Source organism: Paramormyrops kingsleyae, chromosome 22, assembly GCF_048594095.1.
Source record: "Paramormyrops kingsleyae isolate MSU_618 chromosome 22, PKINGS_0.4, whole genome shotgun sequence".
NCBI classification, from domain to species: Eukaryota; Metazoa; Chordata; class Actinopteri; order Osteoglossiformes; family Mormyridae; genus Paramormyrops; species Paramormyrops kingsleyae.
The window spans coordinates 7,928,839-7,955,158 of NC_132818.1; the positions used below are offsets into that span (position 1 = coordinate 7,928,839).

General features: G+C 50.7%; 1 protein-coding gene across 2 annotated transcripts; it reads right to left on the bottom strand.

Annotated features, from left to right (window-relative positions):
• Positions 1–25,906, bottom strand: LOC111856338 (phospholipid phosphatase-related protein type 5-like). 2 transcript variants are annotated; one of them, XM_023836213.2, is made up of 9 exons: positions 25,799–25,906; positions 24,154–24,238; positions 13,058–13,246; positions 5,501–5,621; positions 5,152–5,402; positions 3,750–3,926; positions 3,357–3,500; positions 2,782–2,908; positions 1–2,274 (listed from the first exon to the last, which is right to left on the bottom strand). In XM_023836213.2, the coding sequence occupies exons 2-9, from the start codon at positions 24,217–24,219 to the stop codon at positions 2,018–2,020; spliced, it is 1,332 nt and encodes a 443-aa protein (XP_023691981.1). In that variant the 5' UTR covers positions 24,220–24,238; positions 25,799–25,906; the 3' UTR covers positions 1–2,017. The 2 variants fall into 2 exon arrangements, with proteins under 2 accessions (XP_023691981.1, XP_023691980.1); XM_023836212.2 differs by lacking the exon at positions 25,799–25,906 and adding an exon at positions 24,360–24,562 and having other exon boundaries at positions 2–2,274.
• Between the last annotated feature and the right edge of the window lie 414 nt (positions 25,907–26,320).

Sequence of the window (26,320 nt, forward strand, 5' to 3'; positions counted from 1 at the left end):
AAAACAAATAAGCCATTTTTTATTGCAATATTTATTTTCTTGTCAGACAAATTGTTACAAAAAGAAGGTATATAGGAAGGAAAATAGTGCCTCCGTCAGATCACTTCAAATGACACGGCGCATCAGTCGGTTTTTCCGCTTTAGTGTCATATTTATTCTCATTTTTAAAAAGGACTGGCTGAATAAAAACAGCCAAAAACAGCACCATCATGAGCTACTGATTTGGCACTACCAAATTAAATTCAGTATACCCGCTGAGTTCCCGAGTATGTCAGTTATAGTAAATCAGAAGTTGTCTTGTGGTAAGGCTGTCCTACAGTGCCTCACCAATATTGCCATCTGCTGGTCAAACATATCCACTGCACTTCTTACAACCCAATTAAAGAAGATGCATAGAACCCCTCTTGAACCAAGCCTGATGCGTTTGTTGAACAAGATACCCTTGCAGCTGCTATCCATTTGAATGTTATCAAACTTGATGGAAAATTTAAGAAACCTATTTCAAAAGTAATCCACTTTCAGAGCTCAAGAGATAGTGCTGTATGAAAAAATGTAAACATTTCAATGTAATTTAGGTTATTGAGTAAAAAAAATTGGTCAAACCCACAACGACGTGACCAGCTGTAGAGACCAGTAAAGTAAAAATCTGCTTTAGTCATCTGACTGTAATGTCAGTACACAGCCAGTGTACCAGTGACCATGTCAGTGTATCTTTCAGCCATGATGAGGGTGACACTCTGTGGGGATTACGGCATGTACACGGGTTCGCTTCACCAAACACGACACTTAAGTGAAACGGCTGGTGCTCCTGGTGATCGGAAACAGTGCGCGGTGATCCGGAATGTCTCTCTCGAGTCGCACCTTAATACCACAACAAGGAAAAAAAAAACACCTATGTACAAAAGATGGATTTTGGGAACAAAAACAAGGTCACCCAAAGTTGTAGGGGTGAGATAAAGGAACGTCCAATAAGACAGTTAGCGAGAGATGAATGGAACCCAAGGGGAGAGTGTAGAAGATGGAGAGACAGGCCTTCACGTATGACTAATGTCCATCCATATGTAAGGTATTCATACATAGCATACCAATAAATACCTTCAAAAATAAAATATAATCATGTTACAAATATCACATCTGGGCAGAAGGCAACAGCAAATAAATCTCTCCTGTGCTGTGTGGTTCTATTAAAGCATATTGAGGAGTTTCAGAGGTGGGCAGGTCGATTCCAGACAGTAAAAGCCCAGACCAAGATTTTGTTGAGTACTCTGTGACTCAACTGGTTGGTTGAAACGAAATCTTGGTCTGGACTTTTACTCTCTGGACCCGAGTTATCCACCTCTGACCAGTTTTTGCTGTTCGGTGTTTGATTCCGCTTCTTCATTGCTCTGCCAGAGGGAGGCGGCAGCAGGAGCAGAGGGAAAATCAGACAGCAGCTGCCGTGCGCCCGTGTGCCGTCGCCTGGCGTCCGAAGGCTGTCCGCATACAGAAGCTGAACATCAGTTCCCGTAATTGATATTCCACTAGAAACACAAACCGATTAAAATGCCCTCGAGTGTGAGAACGTGTTCTGCGCAGTGTTCTGTCTGTCTAGGGTAGGGGAGGGGTGGAAGGGGGGGGGCTTCTCCAGCTGGTTACCAGACTTATGGCAAATTTAATTCCATTGGCAGTGTTCACTGGGTCAGGACAGTGGTTTCGCAGTTCTATGATACAGCTCAGCACAGGAGGTCACTGCTGGAGGTCCCTATGCCCACATGTAGCTAGAAAATTGTTAATTTCATAGGTTTAGCCGAAGAATGGATTTATGGTCTAAAATAACAGTAAAAAACTGTAATAAGTGTGGAGAGAACATAGATAGAACATGGACAGAACATTTACAGTACAAAAGAGCAGTGAGGGAATATTTTCTCTATCGAGTCTTTGTTCTTGTTCTTACACAATATAAAAGAAAGCGGGAGAAAAACACAACGTTTCTGTCAGCAGGAATGAGAGCTGAGCAAACCAAGGGAGAAAGTGACGCTCAGCTCAGCATCCAGTGAGGAGGGCGGTTTGGGGGTCTGAGGGGTGTTTGCTGGTGGGGCGAGCGGTTTACACTTGTGTCGAATAGGAGCGTTGGAGGGGTTGGCGTCCGGAGTGGGCGGGGCATCGGTGAGAATGGCCGGGAGGGAGGTCTAGACTTCGCTGGAGATGGAGGGAGAGGGTATGAGAACGTCTGGGGGCATGGGGAACCGGTATGGCTGATGGTCATGTGATCTCGCTGAACGGGGATCCCGGAGCCTGGGGAGGAAGGAGGGAGAGAAGGAGAGGGGTGAGACAGAAAGAGGAGGCGAGGGAGTCAAAGCTGAGGACAGAGGAGAGAGGAGAGGCTAACAGCCAGAAGGAGGAGAATGTGGAGGATGAGGAGAGAATAAGCATATGGAGGAAGAACGGAGGGGCAGACAGAGTGGAAGACGATCTCAGCGAGATATTATCATCCCATAACTGCTCTTCCTACCACAGCCCCTCTATTGCACAACCCCATCTTCCACGTCGTCTCAAATCTTTAATAAAGTTCAGTGACGTTTCCTTGACCTTCTGGGAGTCTCGCTAATGGTTTCCCATATGAGGCCCTGAGGAATTTTGGCAGCCAGTGTTCTATGAGCGTTAAGCCCGTATATCTGAGACGTTCATTATGGCCCTGGATCGACGGCTGGCCTCCTGATGCTTACATCAGAGTGTCAGCCGATGATGGATTAAAAATCAGCCCTGGACTGTCGCCCATACAGGTCCACCACACATACATACCTACGATAAAATTTGACGATCGAGGGGGGGTCCCCCACGACAAATTTTGCCGGCCCACAAGCCCATCGGCACCCCGGGAACATGCCCGGTTTACCGGATGGCCAGACCAGCTCTGATGGTCGGAAATCTGTTTCAAAACAACAAAGACCTTACAGATATGGAGCACTTATTATTGCAGAAAGGCAGCAGACTTCCAGTTCGCTTTATGAAGCACACGGCAAACGGTGACCCAGAGGACTGAGTTAATGACTCACTGGGTCAGTGACTCGGCTACTAGTCACTGGGGGAGCTTCATGGGTTAACCTGCTGCCAGGATTTCCCAGTTTGATATCAACGCAGACCACAAGGCAGGGCTGAGATCGTGGGGAGATGCGTGGCTGTGTCTATGAGCATGCGTGTAGGGATGAGTGCGTCAAGACACATGCATGCGTGTGGAGATCCATTCAGCACTGCAGCGAGAGGAAGTGGTCTCCCGACCACAGTCACGTGAGTGCAGGAATGGGCGTCGGTGCGTGAAGGGGACACATGAGTGGCCTCCCCCAACCCCCAACCCCCGACCCAGCGCCACCTCTTACCTGAGAGCCACTTAGCTTTTCCAGTGGATTCTCCACGCAGGGCAGCACCACCACGGGCATGCCTGGTGCAGAGTCAGGGCGCGGCGGCCGCGAGGGAAGCGCAGCCGGCCTGGTCTGCTGGAAATTGTTGACGACGCAGGTAACCTGGGAGAGGAGGAAGGTCAGACAGACGTGACGCATCGATGGAGACGTGACTGGGACTCCTTTGGGCAGCTCTGCTCTCATAGAGGAACAGCACACCTATAAATGGTGCTCCTACTGGACTGGCCCATGTTTGACCTCTCCTCTAATGGAGGAGGAACATTTTTGAGCTGAACCTAAGACTATTCCACAGAGAGTATCCAAAGTAAAACGTCATTCCAGAAGTCACAGGACCTACTTCCCTGTTCTCACCAGGAAGACGGCGATGGCTCCGCCCGTGAAGTAGCCAGCCAGCACATCTCCCCAGTGGTTTCGGTACTCGGTCACGCGCACCACGCCCACCAGCACGGCCAGTGAGAGCAGCGTGAGGCACACAGTGGGCTTGGCCAGTCTGGTGCCCTTGGTCCGGAACACCACTGTAACATACATCTGACAGACAGACATGCACAGTCTCTGTGAGACATCTGTTGCTGGTTCAGGGTTAATGTGGACATGCACTTTGGTTCCTCAAAGATCAGCAAAGCATGTTGACCCTAAAGGAAAGGAAAGTGATCGCAAGAGCTACTCACTCGCAGACAGATGAGGATAGGCTTACAACTATAGGGTAGTAATTAAGACTGAATGAGAAAGCTAGACAGACAGGCAGGCAGAGAGACAGACAGACAGGCGGAGAGAGAGACAGACTTTATTAATCCTTGAGGGGGAAATAAAACTAAAAACAGTTACACAGATGGGGAAAATGTCCATTCAATGAGTGTGTGAGAATGCATTAGCTGGTAATGCTTCAGAGTGTCACAGAGCACAAAATCATTATCCAGCTGTGCAGGGGAATGAAGGCCGGAACTCTGCTATAGGCTGAGCAAGGAAGGGCAGCACTCTGCTATAGGCTGAGCAAGGAAGGGCAGCACTCTGCTATAGGCTGAGCAAGGAAGGGCAGCACTCTGCTATAGGCTGAGCAGGGAATGGCGGCACTCTGCTATAGGCTGAGCAGGGAATGGCGGCACTCTGCTATAGGCTGAGCAGGGAATGGTGGCACTCTGCTATAGGCTGAGCAGGGGAATGAAGGCCGGAACTCTGCTATAGGCTGAGCAGGGAATGGCGGCACTCTGCTATAGGCTGAGCAGGGAATGGCAGCACTCTGCTATAGGTTGAGCAGGGGAATGAAGGGCGGCACTCTGCTATAGGCTGAGCAGGGGAATGAAGGGCGGCACTCTGCTATAGGCTGAGCAGGGGAATGAAGGGCGGCACTCTGCTATAGGCTGAGCAGGGAATGGCGGCACTCTGCTATAGGCTGAGCAGGGGAATGAAGGGCGGCACTCTGCTATAGGCTGAGCAGGGAATGGCGGCACTCTGCTATAGGCTGAGCAGGGGAATGAAGGGCGGCACTCTGCTATAGGCTGAGCAGGGAATGGCGGCACTCTGCTATAGGCTGAGCAGGGGAATGAAGGGCGGCACTCTGCTATAGGCTGAGCAGGGGAATGAAGGGCGGCACTCTGCTATAGGCTGAGCAGGGGAATGAAGGGCGGCACTCTGCTATAGGCTGAGCAGGGGAATGAAGGGCGGCACTCTGCTATAGGCTGAGCAGGGGAATGAAGGGCGGCACTCTGCTATAGGCTGAGCAGCGGGCTTTGGGCTGTGCATCTGCGATTCATACCACTATGTAGACAGCAGCGTAGAAGCTGAGCGCAGCGTCCTTTGAGGGGAAGGACTTGCGAGCAGAGGCAACGATGAGTGGGTTGCCAGTGCAGGCACGGCGATCCGTGATGTACTGCGTCACTAAATGGCACCCCAGCGCTGTGTAGTTGGGCCGGCAGGCGGACAAGAAGTGGGGAGTCTGGTTTCCTGTTACCACCTGGCCTGCGTTGGCGAAGATCGTGGTGGTGAACAGGCCGAAGGAGTAGACCCCTGGGAGCGAGAAACGTAAAGGGTTTATAACCGGATTAAGTGATTGGATGCTTAAGAGATCATGTGAGTTATTAATCAGCCAGGACTGAAGCGGTTACCGAGAAAGCGGACGATTCTGCGCAGCAGCGGGTTGAAGTAGCAGCAGTCTGCCGTGACGATGGTCTTCTCTTGAGTACCCTCTGGCTTCAGGAAGAAGGATGTCAGCTCTCCGGCCAAGATCTGCAAGCAGCAACGTCCGTAATACATGTATAATCCTGAAGGCTTCATTGTGGATACATCTGCCATCTCATTGCATAAATCATAATCCTTGATCTCTGCTCACATTTTTAAAGCATGAGTAAGACAGAGTCGAAGCCACCTGCTGATCCACCACCACATCAGCCTGACTCTAGATGTTCCTTGCATGGTTCCTCAGTGCTGGACTGAGCTATTCGTAAGTCAGCAGAATCCCTCTCAACCTACCAGAAACATCTCAGGACCCACCATATCCAGGAATACTTCAAACCGCCTCATTCAACCATTGACCTGCTCTGTCTTCATATCTCTTCGTTATGGTCTTTTGCAAAACACTAAATGCTCTTTGCTTTGCATCACGTTCCACGTTCCGGAGCCGAACCAAAAGCAACCAATCAAATCAGTACCACTTGCACATGCTCAGAGTGCTACTTCGCTGTCACACAGCGAGCCATGTCGTCACTACACTTCTCAGTGTTGACTTTCCTCTCCAGGATGGCAGTTCTCAGCGTAACCTGTGCCTCTAGCAGCCCTTCCTGCTGCACCCACGCACCTGTTGGTACCCTGTTCTGTCCTCATCCTGGAAGGTGCGTTTAAAGCTGCAGTGCCATGGATCATGAAGCACTGTCCGTACGCGCGCTGCGGTCACATGACCGGGAGCTCGCTGTCACGGTGGGAAGATGTGGGATACACATTGATAAAATATACATGACAAATTCCAGGTCACCAGGTGACACAAAAGGGACATCACATGGGCACAGAGGAACGTGGGTAAATTTATGGAAGATGGCATTTTCAGCTACACAGACATACAGGACCAGTCAGAAGTCTGGACACGCCAAGCCGCCTAAAAAGGAGAGTGATAGATTGCCGCATCACATGACCTAGTCACCTGACCATGCCGCATCACATGACTTAGTCACCTGACCTAAACAGCAGAAATAGCTTTGGACATCAAACTGCAGCGTGTGTCTGTCGCGCAGCACGAGGGGGGGGCATGCATCAAACTGCAGCGTGTGGCTGTCGCGCAGCACGGGGGGGGCATGCATCAAATTGCAGCGTGTGGCTTTCGCGCAGCACGGGGGGGGGGGCATGCATCAAACTGCAGCATGTGTCTGTCACGCAGCACGGGGGGGGGGGCATGCATCAAACTGCAGCGTGTGTCTGTTGCGCAGCACGGGGGGGGGGCATGCATCAAACTGCAGCGTGTGGCTGTCGCGCAGCACAGGGCAGGGGGGGGGGGGGCGCTCCTGCTTTCAGTACTGCTGACTGCGATTTTAATAAGACCAGACAACAGACATGTCAACAAGAACAAAGATCCCCACAGAAATGGGCTGGGGGGGGTTTAGATGGTTTTACCGGAAGCATTTATGGAAAAGTCTCGCGCTTTAGTCATTTTTCCACACCGTAACCAACACTTTTATCCATGCCTAAGAAGTCCAGCCATCAGGTTTCAGAGCTGCTCTTTTACAAGCCAGTGCAGTCCGTAAGCTCCATAACCGCTCCCACCAGTGTTAGCCTGATACTGTAGGGGGGGCAGGTGCTCGAAGAAGGAACCCCGCATCCTTTCACAGATGAGTGATTAGCGTGTTAATATTTATAACATGATTCGAAAATCAACGATGCAAGTCAGCACGCAGATAAATAATGCAATGGCCCCCAAATGCGAAAATCAAACGGCACAGTGAAATTCACAGGGCAGGTAATCAATCGACTGTTTAAAAAAAAAAGAAGCATTTAAAATGTGCGGCATTTAAACCTATAAAATATATATGTCATTTGAATCGATTTGAAACCCCTTTCCCTTATTTTTCATACTTAATGTACAGAAAAACAGCGACTGATTCTGATCAGCAGTCAGGACGGTGCTAAGGCACAACATGCTGCACACGATGGCGCTGTGAGGCTCGGCAAGATAGGGCTCAGTGCCTGCGATCGGAAGGTCACTGGTTTGAATCCCGGGGTCGGCACACTGGCGACACCACTGGGTACTTGAGCAAGGACCTTAACCCCCCCGCATTACTCAAGGGGTGCTGGATAATTGGCCCCACCCTGCCCTCGAACACCACGCTATACTCTTGGCAGTATGAGTGCGTGTCTCAAAGGAGCAGCCATACCTGCACTCATACTTCTGCAAATGGCAAATACAGCATCATGTCAATGGAGCTTCACATAGACATAAAAACGCACAGACCCAGCCAATGTACTTACCCACGGAAACAAACGCTCGCGATTCGGGATGATGCGTTAATAGGAGTTCAGGTGGCGTGAGCTGTGAGGTCATGTCACTGTAACGCCGACAGCATACAGAACAACAGGGCATTTCATAAACAGAGTGATGGAGCGGGTGGCACCGAGGGGCGGGGGCACAGAAAAGGCAGAACGAGCAGCATAGGCAATAAAAAGAGGAATCAGTGAAAGGAAATTAAAGAAAGAAGGGAAAGGCAAAGGGAGAGGAATCAGGGCACACGGGAGGGAGATCAGGGAGGAAATGGAGGCAGATTCCAGTCACATGACCACTTCCTGTCAAGATGTTGGCTGCTCCTGGGGGCATCACCTACCAGGGGCAGCAAAAGGTCACACAGGACCCCACTTCCTTTCATGCCTTCTGCCTACACTCCTCCTCTAGTGCTCTTTTTCCTTCCCTCCATCTTCCCTCCTCTTCTCACTTTCAGACTGACGAGAACACCTTGGCCGACCATGTGTGAACTGTGGGGGGGCTCTCACAAGGTCCCCCAGCCCCTGTCAAACACCATTTCATGCCCATCCAGTTACCTCCCCACTGCTCTCTCTCTGTGGTGAAAATCCCTCCCGATCCTCTCCCATCATGCACTGGGAGCGGCATGCGGCGTGGTCCTCTCGCTGAGTCCATCTGTCCCTTATCCCGCCGTCTTCCCCCAACCCCATCTTGCCCTCCGTCTCTCTCCTAGCCTCTCCCTCTCCCCCCAGGAAGAATCAAAGGGGCGGCCGGCATATTCTCGGGGAGTGCGGCTGAAAAGGGGCAGCAGGCTGGAGGCAGTGAGAGCAGGTAAATGAGGTAATCGACTGCATCCTCAGTCCCTTTACACTCGTGTTCTGGGAAAGCAGCTCAGAAACTCTCATACAAAGGGCCTTAATCTCATTATGCATCCGTGTCGCATATATTTCAACAACAGCTGTCCTAAGCAGGAGACACACACTGGCATCCTCACACCCTCACCCTCACATATCAATGTCAACCTGAGACTAAATGCTAATCACTAATTTCTAACTGCTAATGGCACATGTGTGTCCCAGTGACCCTGAATTGGCTGGAAGCAGGGATCGTCAACCTGGCCGTACATGGACAAAGCCAACTAGGAGAATTCACTCTCGTCTTCATTCAGAATCAAAAGAACTCATGATACTCATTAGACAGCTCACCAGTTTATTGACAGCACTGGGATTACTACAGACACGTACACTCACCTAAAGGATTATTAGGAACACCTTTTCAATTTCTCATTAATGCAATTATCTAATCAACCAATCACATGGCAGTTGCTTCAATGCATTTAGGGGTGTGGTCCTGGTCAAGACAATCTCCTGAACTCCAAACTGAATGTCAGAATGGGAAAGAAAGGTGATTTAAGCAATTTTGAGCGTGGCATGGTTGTTGGTGCCAGACGGGCCGGTCTGAGTATTTCACAATCTGCTCAGTTACTGGGATTTTCACGAACAACCATTTCTAGGGTTTACAAAGAATGGTGTGCAAAGGGAAAAACATCCAGTATGCGGCAGTCCTGTGGGCGAAAATGCCTTGTTGATGCTAGAGGTCAGAGGAGAATGGGCCGACTGATTCAAGCTGATACACGAGCAACTTTGACTGAAATAACCACTCGTTACAACCGAGGTATACAGCAAAGCATTTGTGAAGCCACAACACGCACAACCTTGAGGCGGATGGGCTACAACAGCAGAAGACCCCACCGGGTACCACTCATCTCCACTACAAATAGGAAAAAGAGGCTACAATTTGCACGAGCTCACCAAAATCGGACAGTTGAAGACTGGAAAAATGTTGCCTGGTCTGATGAGTCTCGATTTCTGTTGAGACATTCAAATGTTAGAGTCAGAATTTGGCGTAAACAGAATGAGAACATGGATCCATCATGCCTTGTTACCACTGTGCAGGCTGGTGGTGGTGGTGTAATGGTGTGGGGTATGTTTTCTTGGCACACTTTAGGCCCCTTAGTGCCAATTGGGCATTGTTTAAATGCCACGGCCTACCTGAGCATTGTTTCTGACCATGTCCATCCCTTTATGACCACCATGTACCCATCCTCTGATGGCTACTTCCAGCAGGATAATGCACCATGTCACAAAGCTCGAATCATTTCAAATTGGTTTCTTGAACATTACAATGAGTTCACTGTACTAAAATGGCCCCCACAGTCACCAGATCTCAACCCAATAGAGCATCCTTGGGATGTGGTGGAACGGGAGCTTCGTGCCCTGGATGTGCATCCCACAAATCTCCATCAGCTGCAAGATGCTATCCTATCAATATGGGCCAACATTTCTAAAGAATGCTTTCAGCACCTTGTTGAATGAATGCCACATAGAATTAAGGCAGTTCTGAAGGTGAAAGGGGGTCAAACACCGTATTAGTATGGTGTTCCTAATAATCCTTTAGGTGAGTGTATAACCGAGTATGATCAGCATAGCTGTGGAAGCCGACTCCAGGATCTGAGATCATTTTACCCAATGGCAGCGTATACAGGGAGCACAGAAGGGGCCCAGCACAGAACCCTGTGGTACACCAGAATGAACATCATATTTTTGATACATGGTCTCCAAAACTAATGAAGTACTACCTTCCATTTACCAACCAGTTAAGCATTCAGGGCGCTGTGAAGACTGACACTCTCTTTTTTGTGTCTCTGCATCTTCCTTGTCCTTTAACCACGGAGAGCACATCTGATACTCATTCATAATCTGCATCTAAGGCCGTACGTCTTCATGTTTACCCACGGCCGACCCTCACTGGGGAAAATGTCAAAGCCGGCTCGAGAAAGTATCACTAAAAAAGAGGAAATGTAGCGTAAATACCAAAGGCTGTCATCTGTGCAGTGTTTAGTCACACAGCGTCAATGAGGGCTCTAATTAAGAGGAGGGAGATTAGGGAACTGATGTAGCGACGATGCGGGCACCGTGGGACCTCTTTCCATGCCGTATCTCATGGCTGTATTGCATCCATTACAGGCCTTTCACCGGCAGCTTCTGCAACTCCATCTGCTAATCAGCTGGTTGTTCATTGAGGTGGAAGCTCAGGTCTTAAGGCAAAGCAAACACGCGAACCCCACCAGCGCGCAAACGCTGTCCCTACCCTGCTCCATTTCCGCGAGTCTCTATGGAAACAGCCTCGGTAATGACTCGATATATTCCAACTGACACAAGACAAGGAAAAAGCAACAAGCAATAAACATGTGGCAAATGGCAAATGTAGCAAAAAATGCGGGAATTAGAATGAATCAAAGCCTTTCTTAAGCAGATAGCGATTTATGTTTGGTTATATTGAGACTGGGTGTGAATGGCGTCCACAAATCTATGAGTCACATGACAACAGAGGTGGACATTTCAGGTCCAGAAAGTGAAAATCCAGACCAAGATTTTGTTTCAACCAACCAGTTGAGCGTAAAGAGCCACAGTCACAGAGTACTCAACTGGTTGGTTGAAACAAAATCTTGGTCTGGATTTTCACTTTCTGGACTAGAAATGTTCACCTCTGATTGAGACAGACTCACAGCCAGAACCACGACTCAAGGAGTCTCTGTTTACAGCCACACCCCTAAAAAAGATGATTAAACGGCTGTTCATACTTCCTGTGCTTTCAGGTGCTGCAATAGTTTTACTACAGTGTTGAAAGTTTTCTTCACTGAGGAATGCGTGTGAAAGTCGGAGTTGACGTCGTGCTGTGTCATACGTATTTTTAGCAGGGATGTGCACTCGTGGGCGAGTGTTTATGTGCTATGTAAAGACCCACTCAGTGCCTCCAGGTAAACGTGGACCGCGCTCCAGCTCAGCTTTAAATATACATAAACACCAGATGGATTTTTAAGTTCATTTGTTCTCTGGAATAATTAATCTGACATGCACCGAAATAGTGCCGGCGAGACAAGCAGCGTCGCGGTTGTTGTTTTTTTTAAAAAAAAACCACCAGAAAGACTTTGAAATTATTGTGCTTTAAGTTTCCCCCTTTTGCATGAGCAGAAGTTTGTCATGACGACCGCATCACCCATTTGCACGGTCTTGTAGTAATTACACGGATTCATTAAGATAAGACGACTTATTATCATAATAGTTTCCGGCACTTGTTTCCTGCAAGGATGAGAAATAATTCAGCTTTTAACCAAACATAATAATTAATAATTTCTATGGAAATGATCTCCTTTGGCCTTATTTCAATATCTTATGCGCAAGGCTGGAAGGACATAGAATAGAAAGTGATTTGGATGATTTTCCTTTTCTAACCATCTGCATTAGGAGCGTTTTTGTCATGAATGAGGCAGGTGACCCAGTGAAAAGGCCTCCAGTCATCCTGCAATGAAAGGCAGCAGGAAAGACTGTCAGTCAGTCCAAGACCAGCAGCGGATACCAAAAGGTGAAAGCATTTCCTAAAACAAAAATCAAATTAGCATAAATAAATAAACCAGAGGCTAGAATAAAAGGTGAGAAAAATGCTCTGGAGACTTAAGAATTTAGTATTCATCCTGGGGGGGGGGCTTCAGGGCCAACGGAAATGGAGCAGAAATGATGGGCTGTATCAAAGATTTCGGCTTTCATTGGGAAGGTCGGAGCGAGGAATCCCGAAACAGAAACTGAGCGCGTCACTCGGCTGTCAGACGTCAGCGGGTCCTGTACCGACATCCGGCCCGCCTCAGCAGCCTCGCGGTCAGGGAGCCCAGCAGCGACTACGGAACCGCAAGCCCGGTTAGGGGGCCTGCCAGCTGACAGGGTGCAGGAAGCGGGTGAGCGACGTAAATGATGCCACGGTTCAGCAAGCCCTCGTCACATGACCTGGGCTCTCGGCGACCCCGCCTGCACACTGGCCTCGGGGCCCATCTGTGCGCCGCCAGCATCTCAGCCTCCCAGTGGGGGCAGCACGCTCGAGTGGCGGCATGGACCCGCTTCGCCGTCACGGCACACTTTTATCAGCCCCCCCCCCCCCCCAGCAAACATGCACATATGCTCCTTATTCTCAGTCTGCCCCCCACGTGATGTCGCACAGCCTTTCTCTATCAGGGCTCGAGGGGATGAGGGGGGCGGTCCCACACAGCTTGTCAATCTGTTCCCTTGGCTCGCCGTCTCACACGCGGAAGCCGTCATAACACGCGGCGAGTCACATGCGACACACACAGAGATGCAAACCGCCCCCAACCCCGACACGGGCACTCTCCTACCGTGAACGTGGGGATGGCGCTGACCATGGAGTAGATCAGCACGGGGGGCACCTTGCTGCCTTCATCCGGCCCCGGGTACGGCTTGGAGAGCGTCCGGTCGTGGCAGAAGAAGCCCTGGACGTACACGGGGAAGGTGTCCGTGTATTCGAAGTAGTATGCCAGAAGCACGGTGCCGGCCATGATCACCAGCTGAAAATAAAACATGATCCCAGGTTCAGGCGACGAACGGGCACCCCGTCCCGGGGCAGGAGTCCTGGGGGGAGGGTGGGGGGGGGGGCTGGGGAGGGGAGGCCGGCCTGCCAGTCAAGTGCCGAGCCGAACGCCAGAGAAGGGCAGAGAGACAGCCGTCAGCGGAGGACAAGGCATGAGGAAGCCGGCAGGGAGGAGGAGAGCGAATGCGTGTGAATCCTGCTATGGAGCATGGAGAAAACGAGGAAGGAGAGAGAGAGAGAGAGAGAGGGAGAGGGAGAGAGAGAGAGGGAGGGAGAGACGGGGGAGAGAGAGGGAGGGAGAGACAAGGGGGGAGAGAGAGATAGGGAGGGAGGGAGGGAGGGAGAGAGAGAGAGAAACGGAAGACAGAAGGAGAGAGAGGGATGGCATAGAAGAGGGAGAGAAAAGGCATGCTGTGAGTGTCGGCACCGGCGTTTGAGAGTCTGCTGTGTGTGAGAGTCTGCTGTGAGTCAGTGTGCATGAGAGTCTGCTGTGAGTCAGTGTGCATGGGAGTCTGCTGTGAGTCAGTGTGCATGAGAGTCTGCTGTGAGTCAGTGTGCATGAGAGTCTGCTGTGAGTGACAGTCTGCTCCGAGTCAGTGTGCTTGAGTGTCTGCTGTGAGTCGATGTGAGTGGGAGTTTGCTGTGAGTGAGAGTCTGTTGCGAGTCAGTAAATGTTAGAGTCTGCTGTGAATGAAAGTCGGCTGTGAATTGATGTGTGAGTCTGCTGTGAACATTCAACACTTACCTAAACTTTAGTGCAGTGCATACTTCAATTAGCCTGTATTTGTGCTAGAATGTATCTTAACGACATGCAAGAGATTTCTGCATCCCGAAACACTGTAAGGATGTTAGAGGATACTTCAGAGGAGCAGAAATGGATACGTTTGTCCTTGACCACTTGGGAGGGGGGGGGTGGTCAGTCAACAGAGGACAATCAAGAAAGACATGAAAGCCATTGTGTTACTGACGGACACTGTCCCGAAGGCATCGCGTTACTGACGGACACTGTCCCGAAGGCATAGCGTTACTGACGGACACTGTCCCGAAGGCATCGCCTTACTGACGGACACTGTCCCGAAGGCATAGCGTTACTGACGGACACTGTCCCGAAGGCATAGCGTTACTGACGGACACTGTCCCGAAGGCATCGCCTTACTGACGGACACTGTCCCGAAGGCATCGCGTTACTGACGGACACTGTCCCGAAGGCATAGCCTTACTGACGGACACTGTCCCGAAGGCATAGCGTTACTGACGGACACTGTCCCGAAGGCATAGCCTTACTGACGGACACTGTCCCGAAGGCATAGCGTTACTGACGGACACTGTCCCGAAGGCATAGCGTTACTGACGGACACTGTCCCGAAGGCATAGCCTTACTGACGGACACTGTCCCGAAGGCATAGCGTTACTGACGGACACTGTCCCGAAGGCATAGCCTTACTGACGGACACTGTCCCGAAGGCATAGCGTTACTGACGGACACTGTCCCGAAGGCATAGCGTTACTGACGGACACTGTCCCGAAGGCATCGCGTTACTGACGGACACTGTCCCGAAGGCATAGCGTTACTGACGGACACTGTCCCGAAGGCATAGCGTTACTGACGGACACTGTCCCGAAGGCATAGCCTTACTGACGGACACTGTCCCGAAGGCATAGCGTTACTGACGGACACTGTCCCGAAGGCATAGCGTTACTGACGGACACTGTCCCGAAGGCATAGCGTTACTGACGGACACTGTCCCGAAGGCATAGCCTTACTGACGGACACTGTCCCGAAGGCATAGCGTTACTGACGGACACTGTCCCGAAGGCATAGCCTTACTGACGGACACTGTCCCGAAGGCATAGCCTTACTGACGGACACTGTCCCGAAGGCATAGCGTTACTGACGGACACTGTCCCGAAGGCATAGCGTTACTGACGGACACTGTCCCGAAGGCATAGCGTTACTGACGGACACTGTCCCGAAGGCATAGCGTTACTGACGGACACTGTCCCGAAGGCATAGCGTTACTGACGGACACTGTCCCGAAGGCATCGCGTTACTGACGGACACTGTCCCGAAGGCATAGCGTTACTGACGGACACTGTCCCGAAGGCATAGCCTTACTGACGGACACTGTCCCGAAGGCATAGCGTTACTGACGGACACTGTCCCGAAGGCATAGCGTTACTGACGGACACTGTCCCGAAGGCATAGCGTTACTGACGGACACTGTCCCGAAGGCATCGCGTTACTGACGGACACTGTCCCGAAGACATCGCGTTACTGACGGACACTGTTCCGAAGACATTGGCCAGTTTTATTTCCTTGGAATGCAGATCATATTCATTCTCCCCACACACTTCTTTTAAGGTTCTCTTTGTCCCCCCTAAAATAAAAAAATTATGGTTAAAAAATAATTTTTAGCCGGAAACGGGTGGTTTGCCCTCTTCGGGTTGGGGAAGATGTACTGCCTCAAGTGGAGGAGTTTAAGTATCTCGGGGTCTTGTTCACGAGTGAGGGTAGGCGGGATCGGGAGTTGGATAGATGGATCGGAGCGGCGTCTGCAGTTCTGCAGGCGCTTAACCGATCCATCGTGGCTAAGAAAGAACTGAGCCAAAAAGCCAAACTCTCGATCTATTGGTCGATCTTTGTCCCTACCCTCACCTATGGTCATGAGCTATGGGTAATGACCGAAAGAACGAGATCGCGAATACAAGCGGCCGAAATGAGGTTTCTCCGCAGGGTGTCTGGGCTCTCCCTTAGGGATAGGGTGAGAAGTTCGGATATCCGGGAGGCCTCAGAGTAGAACCGCTGCTTCTCCACATCGAAAGGAGTCAGTTGAGGTGGTTTGGACATCTGGTGCGGATGCCTCCTGGGCGGCTACCCGGAGAGGTTTTCCGTGCATGTCCTACAGGGAGGAGGCCCCGGGGCAGGCCCAGGACTCGCTGGAGGGATTATATCTCTCGGCTGGCCTGGGAACGCCTCGGTGTCCCCCCCGAGGAGCTGGTGGGGTTAGTTGGGGAGAGGGAGGCCTGGGTGCCTCTACTGAAGCTGCTACCCCCGCGACCCTAACCCCGGACAAGCGGAAGATGATGGATGGATGGATGGATGGATGGTTAAAAAATAAGTTTTCATGGAGGGAATTCTCCGTGGCCCTTTGTGGATTAAAAAGGGGGACATTGTCCCCATTGTCCCCACTCTGGAGCGCCTCCCTTGGCCTCACAGCTCCAGTGGGACACAGCTGCCCTCCGGCTGCCTGACACACCAGCGTGAGATGAATATCATTGTTTGTGACACTTATTCCCAGTGGCTTGCCACAGGCAATGGTCCAGAAGGGGGCAGCGCTGAGCTGAAGGCCTGGGTTGCTCTGGTGTCTGCAGCTTCAGTGGTGCCCTTAAGCACAGGTCTGAAGGCTCAGCGTGTAGGTGAAGCACTGACTTGCTTATTAATATGAAGCCTACAGATGTTTCTGGATATTTTTTTTTGGCTAATCCAGTCAAATGCTGCTTGCCATGACGTAAAAATTGAACTCGGAATCCGGGCTCTGTAAACTTGAATGAAGGATTGTGCAAAAAGAGGGCACCCAGGACTCTGTGAAGCAAACCGTCCATTTCCATCACATACCTTGACATCTTCCTAAGCGCTTTCCTGCCTCTTCTGATTGGCCAGATACTCTGGTGCTCATTGGCACAGCCCTGGATAGTATGAATCATTGGGTGTCAGAACGCACAGCCGTGTCACGGCTGAGGAGTGGGACGTGCCGAGACTCTCATGGCAACCCAGAGGACCTACCTCCATTCCAGTCTCGCTGCTGCCGTGGAAACGGAAAGGATTCCCTGACGTTCGAGAGGATGCTCGGCACCTGCGCGTCCATGATGAATCACAATCTGGAACGTGTGCCGTTACAGCACGCTTTTGGCTTGGAGCCAGCATCCCTCTGCGCTCCGGCTGCGAGGCTCCTGAGTGACAGACGGTCCTCAGCAGATTCCAATTGCAAATTCTCCAGTCAGATTCCAAATTCCACTTCTAGGAGCTAGAAGGCTTCAAATGTAAATTGTAGAACAGACCTCAAAAGCTTAGTACCGGAATCCTCCATTAGATTCTGGAATGCATTTCCGGAAGACATGAGCAACAGGCAGCAGAGAGTGAATTTCATAACAATATAATATGCAGAATATTATTCACTGCCAACTGTGGTCAGATGGTTGGAGTGAGACTGTCAGTTCGAGACAGGTCTGCACACGCATTTACATGTATGTAAGAGTTCTGTTACTTTGTAAATAGTCTGTAAGGTTTACAAACTGCCCCAACGTGTTTGATGTAACTAATTTCTTACGTTCACCCATCTGATCCGTAAGATTTCTTGCGTGAGCGTGAGTCTGAAAGCGTGAGCGTCACGCCAGATGTGTGAGAGCTGGCAGTCCTGCCACTGTTGCACCCTTTATAAAGCTACTGAAATTAAACCGTTTTCAATTCTGGTGCAAGAGCGGCAGCCTGTTTTCAGGTAGCAGCTCCCCCACATCAGCAATGTAGAGAAACGTCAGGGGCTTCATGTCGGGAGGGGGGGAGGGGGGGTAACCTTATGTCAAGATGCGTCAGGATTACCGAGCGCTAGCCAGATTAGCATCTTAGTGAATCACACGGAAGCTGCGGCTCACTTTCCATGGCCTATGGGCCTGAGTCTGCGGGATGAGCAGCGCGCACACGGTCTGAGCGCAGCGTGACGCGCCGATGGGGCGGCAGGATAGAGGGCAGAGAGCAGAGAACCGGGCAGAGAGCAGAGAACCGGGCAGAGAGCAGAGAACCGGGCAGAGCACAAACACGCTTGGACGCTCAACTGGAAGCTCCGCCCCCCCCAGGCCCCATTCCGGCCTATGACATCTACAGGATTGGAACGCCTCTTCCTGCCAGCCGTGCCCATACTCCGAAAATAAATCCGCGCGCCATCTGCCAATCCCCACGAACTGTGTAAATAAATCGGTCACATGTCCAATGGGCCTGCGTTGTTTAAACCACACCGAAACCGATAACGTGCAGCATCTGAGTCCGAGTCCCTCCTTCCTCATCTGTCCCCACTGACTCCTTGCGCCTCTGAAGTCCTGCAAATGAAATAGCCTATTTCCCTTTCAGAAAGAGTGCCTCACTCTGTGAGTATATAAAATTAGTATATAAATTATATATATATTAGTATATAAATATTATGCCCTTAGATGCCTCAGTGGGGCGCCCATGAGCAGGCAGCAGACAGTCCATCACCACCCCACATCCCTGCGGCAGTCAGCTCTTGCAAAGACCACAGCTCATTATGACTACAGTTATTAATACAGCTCTTGTTATGAGTATTTTGCAAACGTGACATTCGAGGTTTCGGTTATCCCCGAGTTGCCCGTGAACGATTAAACGGGAATATTTTTGGATGATGCGAAAGCCAAGTTATAAACAAGACTTGGAAATGATTTGGATTACTTAAAATCATATAATATTAATTTATTAGTATATAAATATAAGTATATAATATTATTATATTAGTATATAAATATTAGCGTAATTGAATATGTTTCGTGTAAGTGAATATTATAATATTAAGTTATTTTTAGTTTAAATAAAATTAAGAACTGGGATCTAGGGGTCTTGCATGGTTTGACGTGCACGGCTGCGCTGCACATCCAGCCTCACTCACATAGCGGTCCCTGCGACCATGCAATCCTGCATTCATCGCCGCAACTTTTTAACGTTTCAGTGTCGTTAATTTTTAATGACGGATACAAGTATTATTTGCGCTGTTGCCGCTAACCCTGACGAATGTTTATGGGTGGCTATCATCCTCACTATGACTGAGGCTCTCTTTATAAACACATTTATCGTTACAGTTCCTGTCACGGCTGCAGTTCTCATTGCAGCTACAGCTACCATCAGGACTACAGTTTGTAGCTACAATTCTCATTATCACTGTAGCTATTATTGTGAATACAGTTATTATTCCTATTGCATTATTATCTATATATACACAGAGGATTTGCATGTGTGTGTATGTGAGTGAGTGTGCGGGAGAGAGAGAGAGAGAGAGAGAGCATTTAATCAGCCATTTCTGAAGTGTGTTATGCAGTTAGACAGCAGCCTCTCCCTATAAGGCTCAACTGGGCCCACAGGGACCTTAGAAGGTTCCCCACAAGAAGAGCAGTTTGATCACTCTGTCCATTAACACCCCCCCCCAAAAAAACAGATGCTCCTCTGCTTCATCCCCAGTCTGCAGAAACATCACCCTGGGGCGGCACTGACGTGGGGCTCAGGGCACTGGGGGAGCCATCAGGCCGTGACAGACAGGTGGCGTCAGCCAGGGAGGGAGGGTGGGAGCCAGAGGAGGCCACATCTCAGCCCAGGCAGCAATATCGGGGAGTTACACATCACATAATCAGCCCACCACCTGCAAGCACCCGGAGTTACACATCACATAGTCACCACCCCCAAGTAACCAGTTACACATTACATAATCACCCCCCAAACACCCAGAGTTACACGTCACACAACCACTCCACCGCCCGAGTACCAGGGGTTGCACATCACATAATCACCCCAAGCACCCGGGGGTTACACATCACATAACCCCCACTCACATGCACCTGGAATTGCACATCACATAAACTTCAGCACCCCATACCTGGAGTTACACATCACATAATCACCCCCAAGCACCCAGAGTTGCACATCACATAAACCCCACCCCTCAAGCACCCTGTAGTGTGGCTTTGACAACCTATATCCCATCCAAGCACAAACAGACACACACGCACACGCATGCACACACACACACGTACATAAACACCTTAACACTTCTTTCAGAGACACAAGGATGAGGTCTGATCCAGGATTCATGACTAACTGCTAAGCTGTACCCATCATACCAATTCTCTGTGTATTTGCCATTTTTCTAAACATTAAAATAAATGTGCTTGAGGAAGGCTGGCACCCCCCCCCCCACCCCCGACCAGAAAAATGATCCTCTGTCTGTCCTGCAAACTACAAACTATTTCATTGTCTGAAAAAAAAGCAGTCAATCACATCTGATCAAGAATCTGTGGCTACTGGGCTCAAAGAAAGAGTAATGATGACTGGGGGGAAAGAAGGGTTAGCAGAAGAACGATCCGGAGAGAGATAGAGAGCGAGAGACAGCAAAGGAGATGGAGGAGGGGAGAGGCCTGGGGGTCAGTTAATGAATTAGAGCTGCGAGGCGGCGGGAATGAGGACAGGCGGGAGACAGAGCTGCAGGGAGCTTTCGACACCTCTGGGGTGTCAAGTAACGAACGGGAGGGAGGCGGCGGACAAACATGAAAACGCGGAGAGCCGCTAATGCGCTAACGGATCGGCCATTTTGTGGTGGAACGAGGGGGCAGCAGGAATGTGGATCTGGTCAGAAAGACAGAGATCGAGAGCCTGGGGCCTGTTTTTGCTCCCTCCCCTGCCCCCCCCCCGCCCTGTCTCCCGAACATCACCCCCCCACCCCACTCTGCCCTCTCTCCCGAACATCACCCCCCCACCCCACTCTGCCCTCTCTCCCGAACATCACCCCCCCACCCCACTCTCCCCAGTCTCCCGAATCTCTCCCCCCCCATCCTGCCTTGTCTCCCGAACGTGTCCCCCGCGCAGTCTCCCGAACACCCCCTACACCCTGCCCTATCTCCCCAAAGCCCCCCCCCACCCTGCCATGTCTTCTGAATGGCCCCCCTGCCCCGTCTCCAAATCCTCCACCTTTATACACCTCCATCACCCTGCATCCACCCATCCTGCCCCGTCACTGGACTGGCAGAGCCTTGCCGCCCCTCTCCCAGTACCCGGGCTACTTATAGAGGGATTACACCGGACTTAAAGTATTACACCATTAATCGGCTAATGGGGTTCACTGTAAGGAGCCATGACACCAGTCGCAGTGGCCTGCAGTGCCTGCATCATAGATTGCTGTAATAACTGCGTCGTCCGTTCCTTGGGGAATTACATCGCATTTAAATGAGACTATAATTTTTGGTTGAAGTTTAATTATGTCCTACATCTGACTCTTAAATGTGTCTCTCAGGAGAAGATATCAAGCTGCACTCAGTGTGAGCTACAGTGTGATCTTCTGTTATACCTTTATTATGATTTTTATGCAGCTTATTTTTGGGTGACTCACTCAGCGTAAGTGCCTGGCCCAAATTACTGCAGGGCACTGTAAGCCTTCAGGGCACCGAGCCACGTCTCTAACCGCCACGCCACCCGCTGTCAGTACAGCGTCATCGCCAGCTTCTGCGGCCCCCTGTCCCCCCTGTGCCGGGTTACAGTGACGGCTGTACAGCTCGAGTCAATCTAAGCAGTGACACAGTAATTGCGGTGTGTCACCTACTTGTTAGTGCATCAGATGGGTGAATGTGCAGTGGTGGTGGTGGGGGGGGGGGGGGTTTGGCTTTGTCCTGCTGCCAATCGGAGTGAAGCAACACCATGTGTTCAAACAGGTGCATACAAACAGGAACAGGAGCTTCGGAGGGTGTCGGTGCGGGGATGGGGCAGTCGGGGCGTCCACTCGTGTATTCTGTGTACGTCTTATCCTTTAGTTAGGGACTGTTGTGGATGTATGCCTGTGTATGTAGGGCTGTGTGTAAGTGCATGTGTGTGTGTGTGTGTGTGTGTGTGTGTGTGTGTGTAAGTGTGAGCGGGTATACCTATCCTTATGGGGACATAATGTCCCCATAACGTGATAAATATCCACAGTTTCCTGGTCCCCATAAGGGAAAACTCTATTTTATAAAAATCGGTGACTGCTATGAAAAAACTAAAAATGCAAAAACTCTTGTATTTTGTTAGGTTACTTATGGTTATGGTTAGGGCTGGGTGGGGGTTAAGGTTGTCATAGTTAGCGTTAGCATTTTCCCCATTGAAATGAATGAGCGGTCCCCATAAGGATATGTTTACCCTACATGTGCGTGTGTGTGTGTGTAAGTGCGTGTGTGTGGGTGTGTGTGTGTGTGTGTATGTGTGCCCGTGTGTGTGTGCAAGTGCGTATGTGTGTAAGTGCATATCTGTGTGTGTGTGTGTGTGTATGTGTGCCCGTGTGTGTGTGTAAGTGCGTGTGTGTGGGTGTGTGTGTGTGTGTGTATGTGTGCCCGTGTGTGTGTGTAAGTGCCCGTGTGTGTGTGTGTAAGTGCGTATGTGTGTAAGTGCATATCTGTGTGTGTGTGTGTGTGTGTGTATGTGTGTGTATAAACACACAAGAAACCGCTCATCTTTTAAACAGAAAGCTGGCAGCTACCCCAGTCTAAACAGGACAACAGTAACCGGATGAGTCCACAGCACCAAGGTGAAGATAAGCTTCAAGATAAGCTAAGATCAGCAGATAACAGAATTAACCACGGTGGTATCTGGAAGTTTGCTGGGCCACGGGCTCCTGCTGTAGCACCCTAGAGCCACGGAAGTTAACTAGGTCAGCTGAATATAAACGATGGCTTCAGATAAAATGTTTCAGCTAAGCTAAGAGATGTATTGTACATTTAGTAAATAAAAGCTTGAAGCAAAAGCAATTTGACTGAACTGGCTGACAAGCAATGAATCTACATTTAGGTGTAGCACTACTGCCCCCTGGTGGTATTCATGACCCATAACGAGTGCTGATTTCTCGTATAAATGCTCCACAACTTGAATTGGCATGTCTTTCAGCTGTAGGAGGAAATCAGAGCACATAGATGAAACCCACGCAGTGCGGGGTAAACATGCGAATACTAAAATCCAACGCCCACAGCTTTGAATAAGCAGTCGGAAGATGGATGAATGGACTGATGAGTGAAAGGATGAATAATGTCGGAAACACCCTGGATGGGATGCCAGTCCATCACAGGGCACGTACACACATGCAAACATGCTCTTTAGGCAATTTAAGCAGCAATTAGCCAAACTTTATATCTACATGGACTGCAGGAGGAACTCCGTGTCAGGAGGTATGCCATGCAACACAGAGAGAACTCCACACATGGGGGGGGGGGGGGGGAGTTAGGGGCTATCCACTGGGCTGTTGTACTTCTCCAAGTCCTCGGGGGGCCCCCAACAGTGCACGTTTTGCTCCCTCCCAGCTCTTGCTCCAAAAATGTGGACAGTCTAGGGCCCCCCCAAGAAGTTTGGAAACACTGATGTATAAACCGTTTGCCATAAATATGTGCCTTTGTAAAATGTACCATTAAAGACATGATTCTAACCTCACTGTTCATGCACTGACTATGACGACACGGACAACTGCAGCACTTAACCTGAAACAGTCAAAAACTACAGACCTGCATGCACCCACACGTCAGCTGGCATCGATGACTTAGGGGGTCTGTAGTTTTTGCCAAATCTTTTTAAAAGTTTCATTACAGATCAAGTAATTCTCTTTCACTCATTTTAATTAATAGCTACTAAATATTAAAATAAGTTTCTTCCACTGCTATGGATTCATCAGGGGTGCAAGGGGCCACAGTTAAAGGAAAAAGTCAAGATTCAAAGTGAGATTAAAAGCTTTTCTGCACCCACAGTAAGAAACCTGTGGGCTAATCAAGCTTTGCAGTCATCACGAGCATTAAATTAGCGACAGGCTGCAAATGTCGCCCGACATCCTGCAAGGTTTAGGGGGAGTTCTGTGAAAAGTCGTGGGAAGCGAGGCTGTAATGTTCACGCCGGCGCCGGAGGGCAACTTGAAAGCTGATGGAAATAAGAGCAGCCTGTGTGTGAAGCGCAGCAGCAGCTGGCGGCGGGAGGAAGCGGGGGACACAGTAGGGCGCTTTCCTACATAACAGACCCATTTACGGTGACCGATGCTACTGACTGACCGAGATCGCACGCACGAAGCGGAGGGTCGCTCCTCACACACGCCCACCCAAGCTGGCCTCGGGACTCACCTCCACGAACAGGAAACAGGGCAGGATGGAGGTGCTGATCTTCACACCCGGCTTCGGCTCCGCCATCCTCTCCTCCTTCACCAAGCTTTGGAAACACGAGGAAGCGGCGGTCAGCGAACGGGAGGCAAACTCCGTAACCGGCCGCCGGCGAAGATTTCCGAGAGGCAGCCGGCAGATCCCGATTTAACCCGAATCTCCGCGGTTACCTGCGTCTCGCCGAGACGGGGCGGGCCGCGGTTTGGACGCTGCATGCCGCCGCCCGGCCCGTCTCTGTCCGGGAAAGAGGGAGAGCGCGCAAGGAGGATGAATAGGACATGAGGCTGAGCCCTGCATGTGCGATTGAAGCGCGCACTGGGCTGCGTTTATAAGCCCAGCTGGCGAGCCGCTTGGCAGGAACATGCTGTAACTGTCATTGCGGAGGAGAAGGCGCCAGCGGAAGCCCGAGCGGACCCCGCCGGGGGGGGGGGCGAGGGGGGTGGGAAGGGAGGGGGGGCGGGCGGCACGCGTGTGGGACGAGGTCGCGGATGTTGGATTTCCAAGATGTCTGAAAAACCCTCTTTCACTCCAGGGCTTTCATTTATTTCAGTAGTGGCTGCACCCCATAATGTCTGATTGGTGATTAGACAAGGGGTGAAACCTAAGTGTTCAATCAAAATGACTATCAATATATAAATTAAGATGACGAAGTCTGGGGTTGCTCTCCATCCTTCACATGGCATCCTTAGGTGCCTCCTGCAAGGCATTGTGGGTCGTGCTTCAATGCGATTATTGAGTATCATTAAAGAAAAGCAGCAGCAATTGGGGAAGACAGGAGTGCAGCAGAGCCATCGGGAAACTGTCAAGCTGACACTGGCAAGGCGTTGGACGAACACTGTGTCGTCCACGAACGTCTCCTCTCGTAAGGAAGATGATAATTGACCAAAGAATGTGGGGAAAGCGGCAGAGAACACAGAGGAAATAAAAACCATGAGTGGGGAGAGAGAAAGAGAGAGAGAGGGAGACCATAGTTGAAACCACTGAAAAGTGCACAGCAACAACGCCACAGAGAGTGATGTCATACAGCAAGAGGGCAACTGGCTCAAGATCCCCCTCGATCTCTGCACTGTAGCATGAAATGAGAAGCCAGCAGCCATATGGGCCGCTTTATTCTTAGCTGGCACACGGGGGTCTTCTTTACTGCTTCCTCGGGGTTTGTGTCCACCCATTCCCCTGACTCCCCCGTCCACTCTGCCCCTTTGTCCTGCACGTCCTGCTGACGCCGGCCCTGCTAGTGCGTTAGCTTTCACACTGCTAACTGGGCCAGATCATGCTCACACCCCCCCCCCCTCCCCCCAGCAAGCGTACACCGGCGCGGTCCACCCCCACGCCTGACACCATCGTGCTGTGGGGAGGGGGGCAGGGAAGTGGGACAGTGATGGGAGAGGTGATTGCTGGGTAATTAGTCAAGCTCTTCAGGGAATCCAACCGCCAACGACTAGGGTGTGGAGGCAGGGGGTGTTTGCCTTGACTGCAGCTCCAGTCCAGCCCCTCAGATCTCCATCAACAGAGCGTCCTGATCTTTGCAGATACAGGGCAGTCCTTAAAAACACATGCTACAGATGATGCCCCAGTATCAGCATCAGCTCCATCCACCCTACACTCTTACCGTACGCGCCTCAGCTCCCCGCTCCGCAGTGGTTCTGCTGGACTCCTATGCCGAAGCCATGTCTGGCTGAGGTGAAGGGAAACAGCTGTTAATTCACACACAGGGTTTCCCGCTCCAGGTGCTCAGGGTTTCTTGCCCTAGGTGCTCAGGGTCTCCCGCTCCAGATGTTCAGGGTCTCCCGCTCCAGGTGCTCAGGGTCTCCCGCTCCGGATGTTCAGGGTCTCCCACTCCAGGTGCTCAGGGTCTCCTGCCCTAGGTGCTCAGGGTCTCCCACCCCTGGTATAGTGTCTCCTTTCCTCTCTGCTGCTTCCTGTCCGCTCAGTCCAAAGAAACCACACTCTACCCTGTCTTACGAGCTGGCAGCTAGGCTGAATCTCTATGGCTGCGAAGTAGCTAAAAACGAAAGCAATTCTTGTTTGCCCCTCCCCTCTCTTGTTGAGCCGGACGATGGACCTTCACCCAACTGCCTGCTTCAAACATCTAACAACAGCCTAATTAAGTGAGTTGCGTGAATCGCTGTCT

Excerpts from the sequence above, each read along its gene's own strand:
- LOC111856338 (XM_023836212.2), bottom strand. The coding sequence starts at position 24,469 with ATGTCCTATTCATCCTCCTTGCGCGCTCTCCCTCTTTCCCGGACAGAG. Across the intron at positions 3,501-3,749 it reads GAGCCATCGCCGTCTTCCTG|GTTACCTGCGTCGTCAACAA; the intron begins GTGAGAACAGGG and ends CTCCTCTCCCAG. Across the intron at positions 2,909-3,356 it reads AAAAGCTAAGTGGCTCTCAG|ATTTCCGACCATCAGAGCTG; the intron begins GTAAGAGGTGGC and ends GTTTTGAAACAG.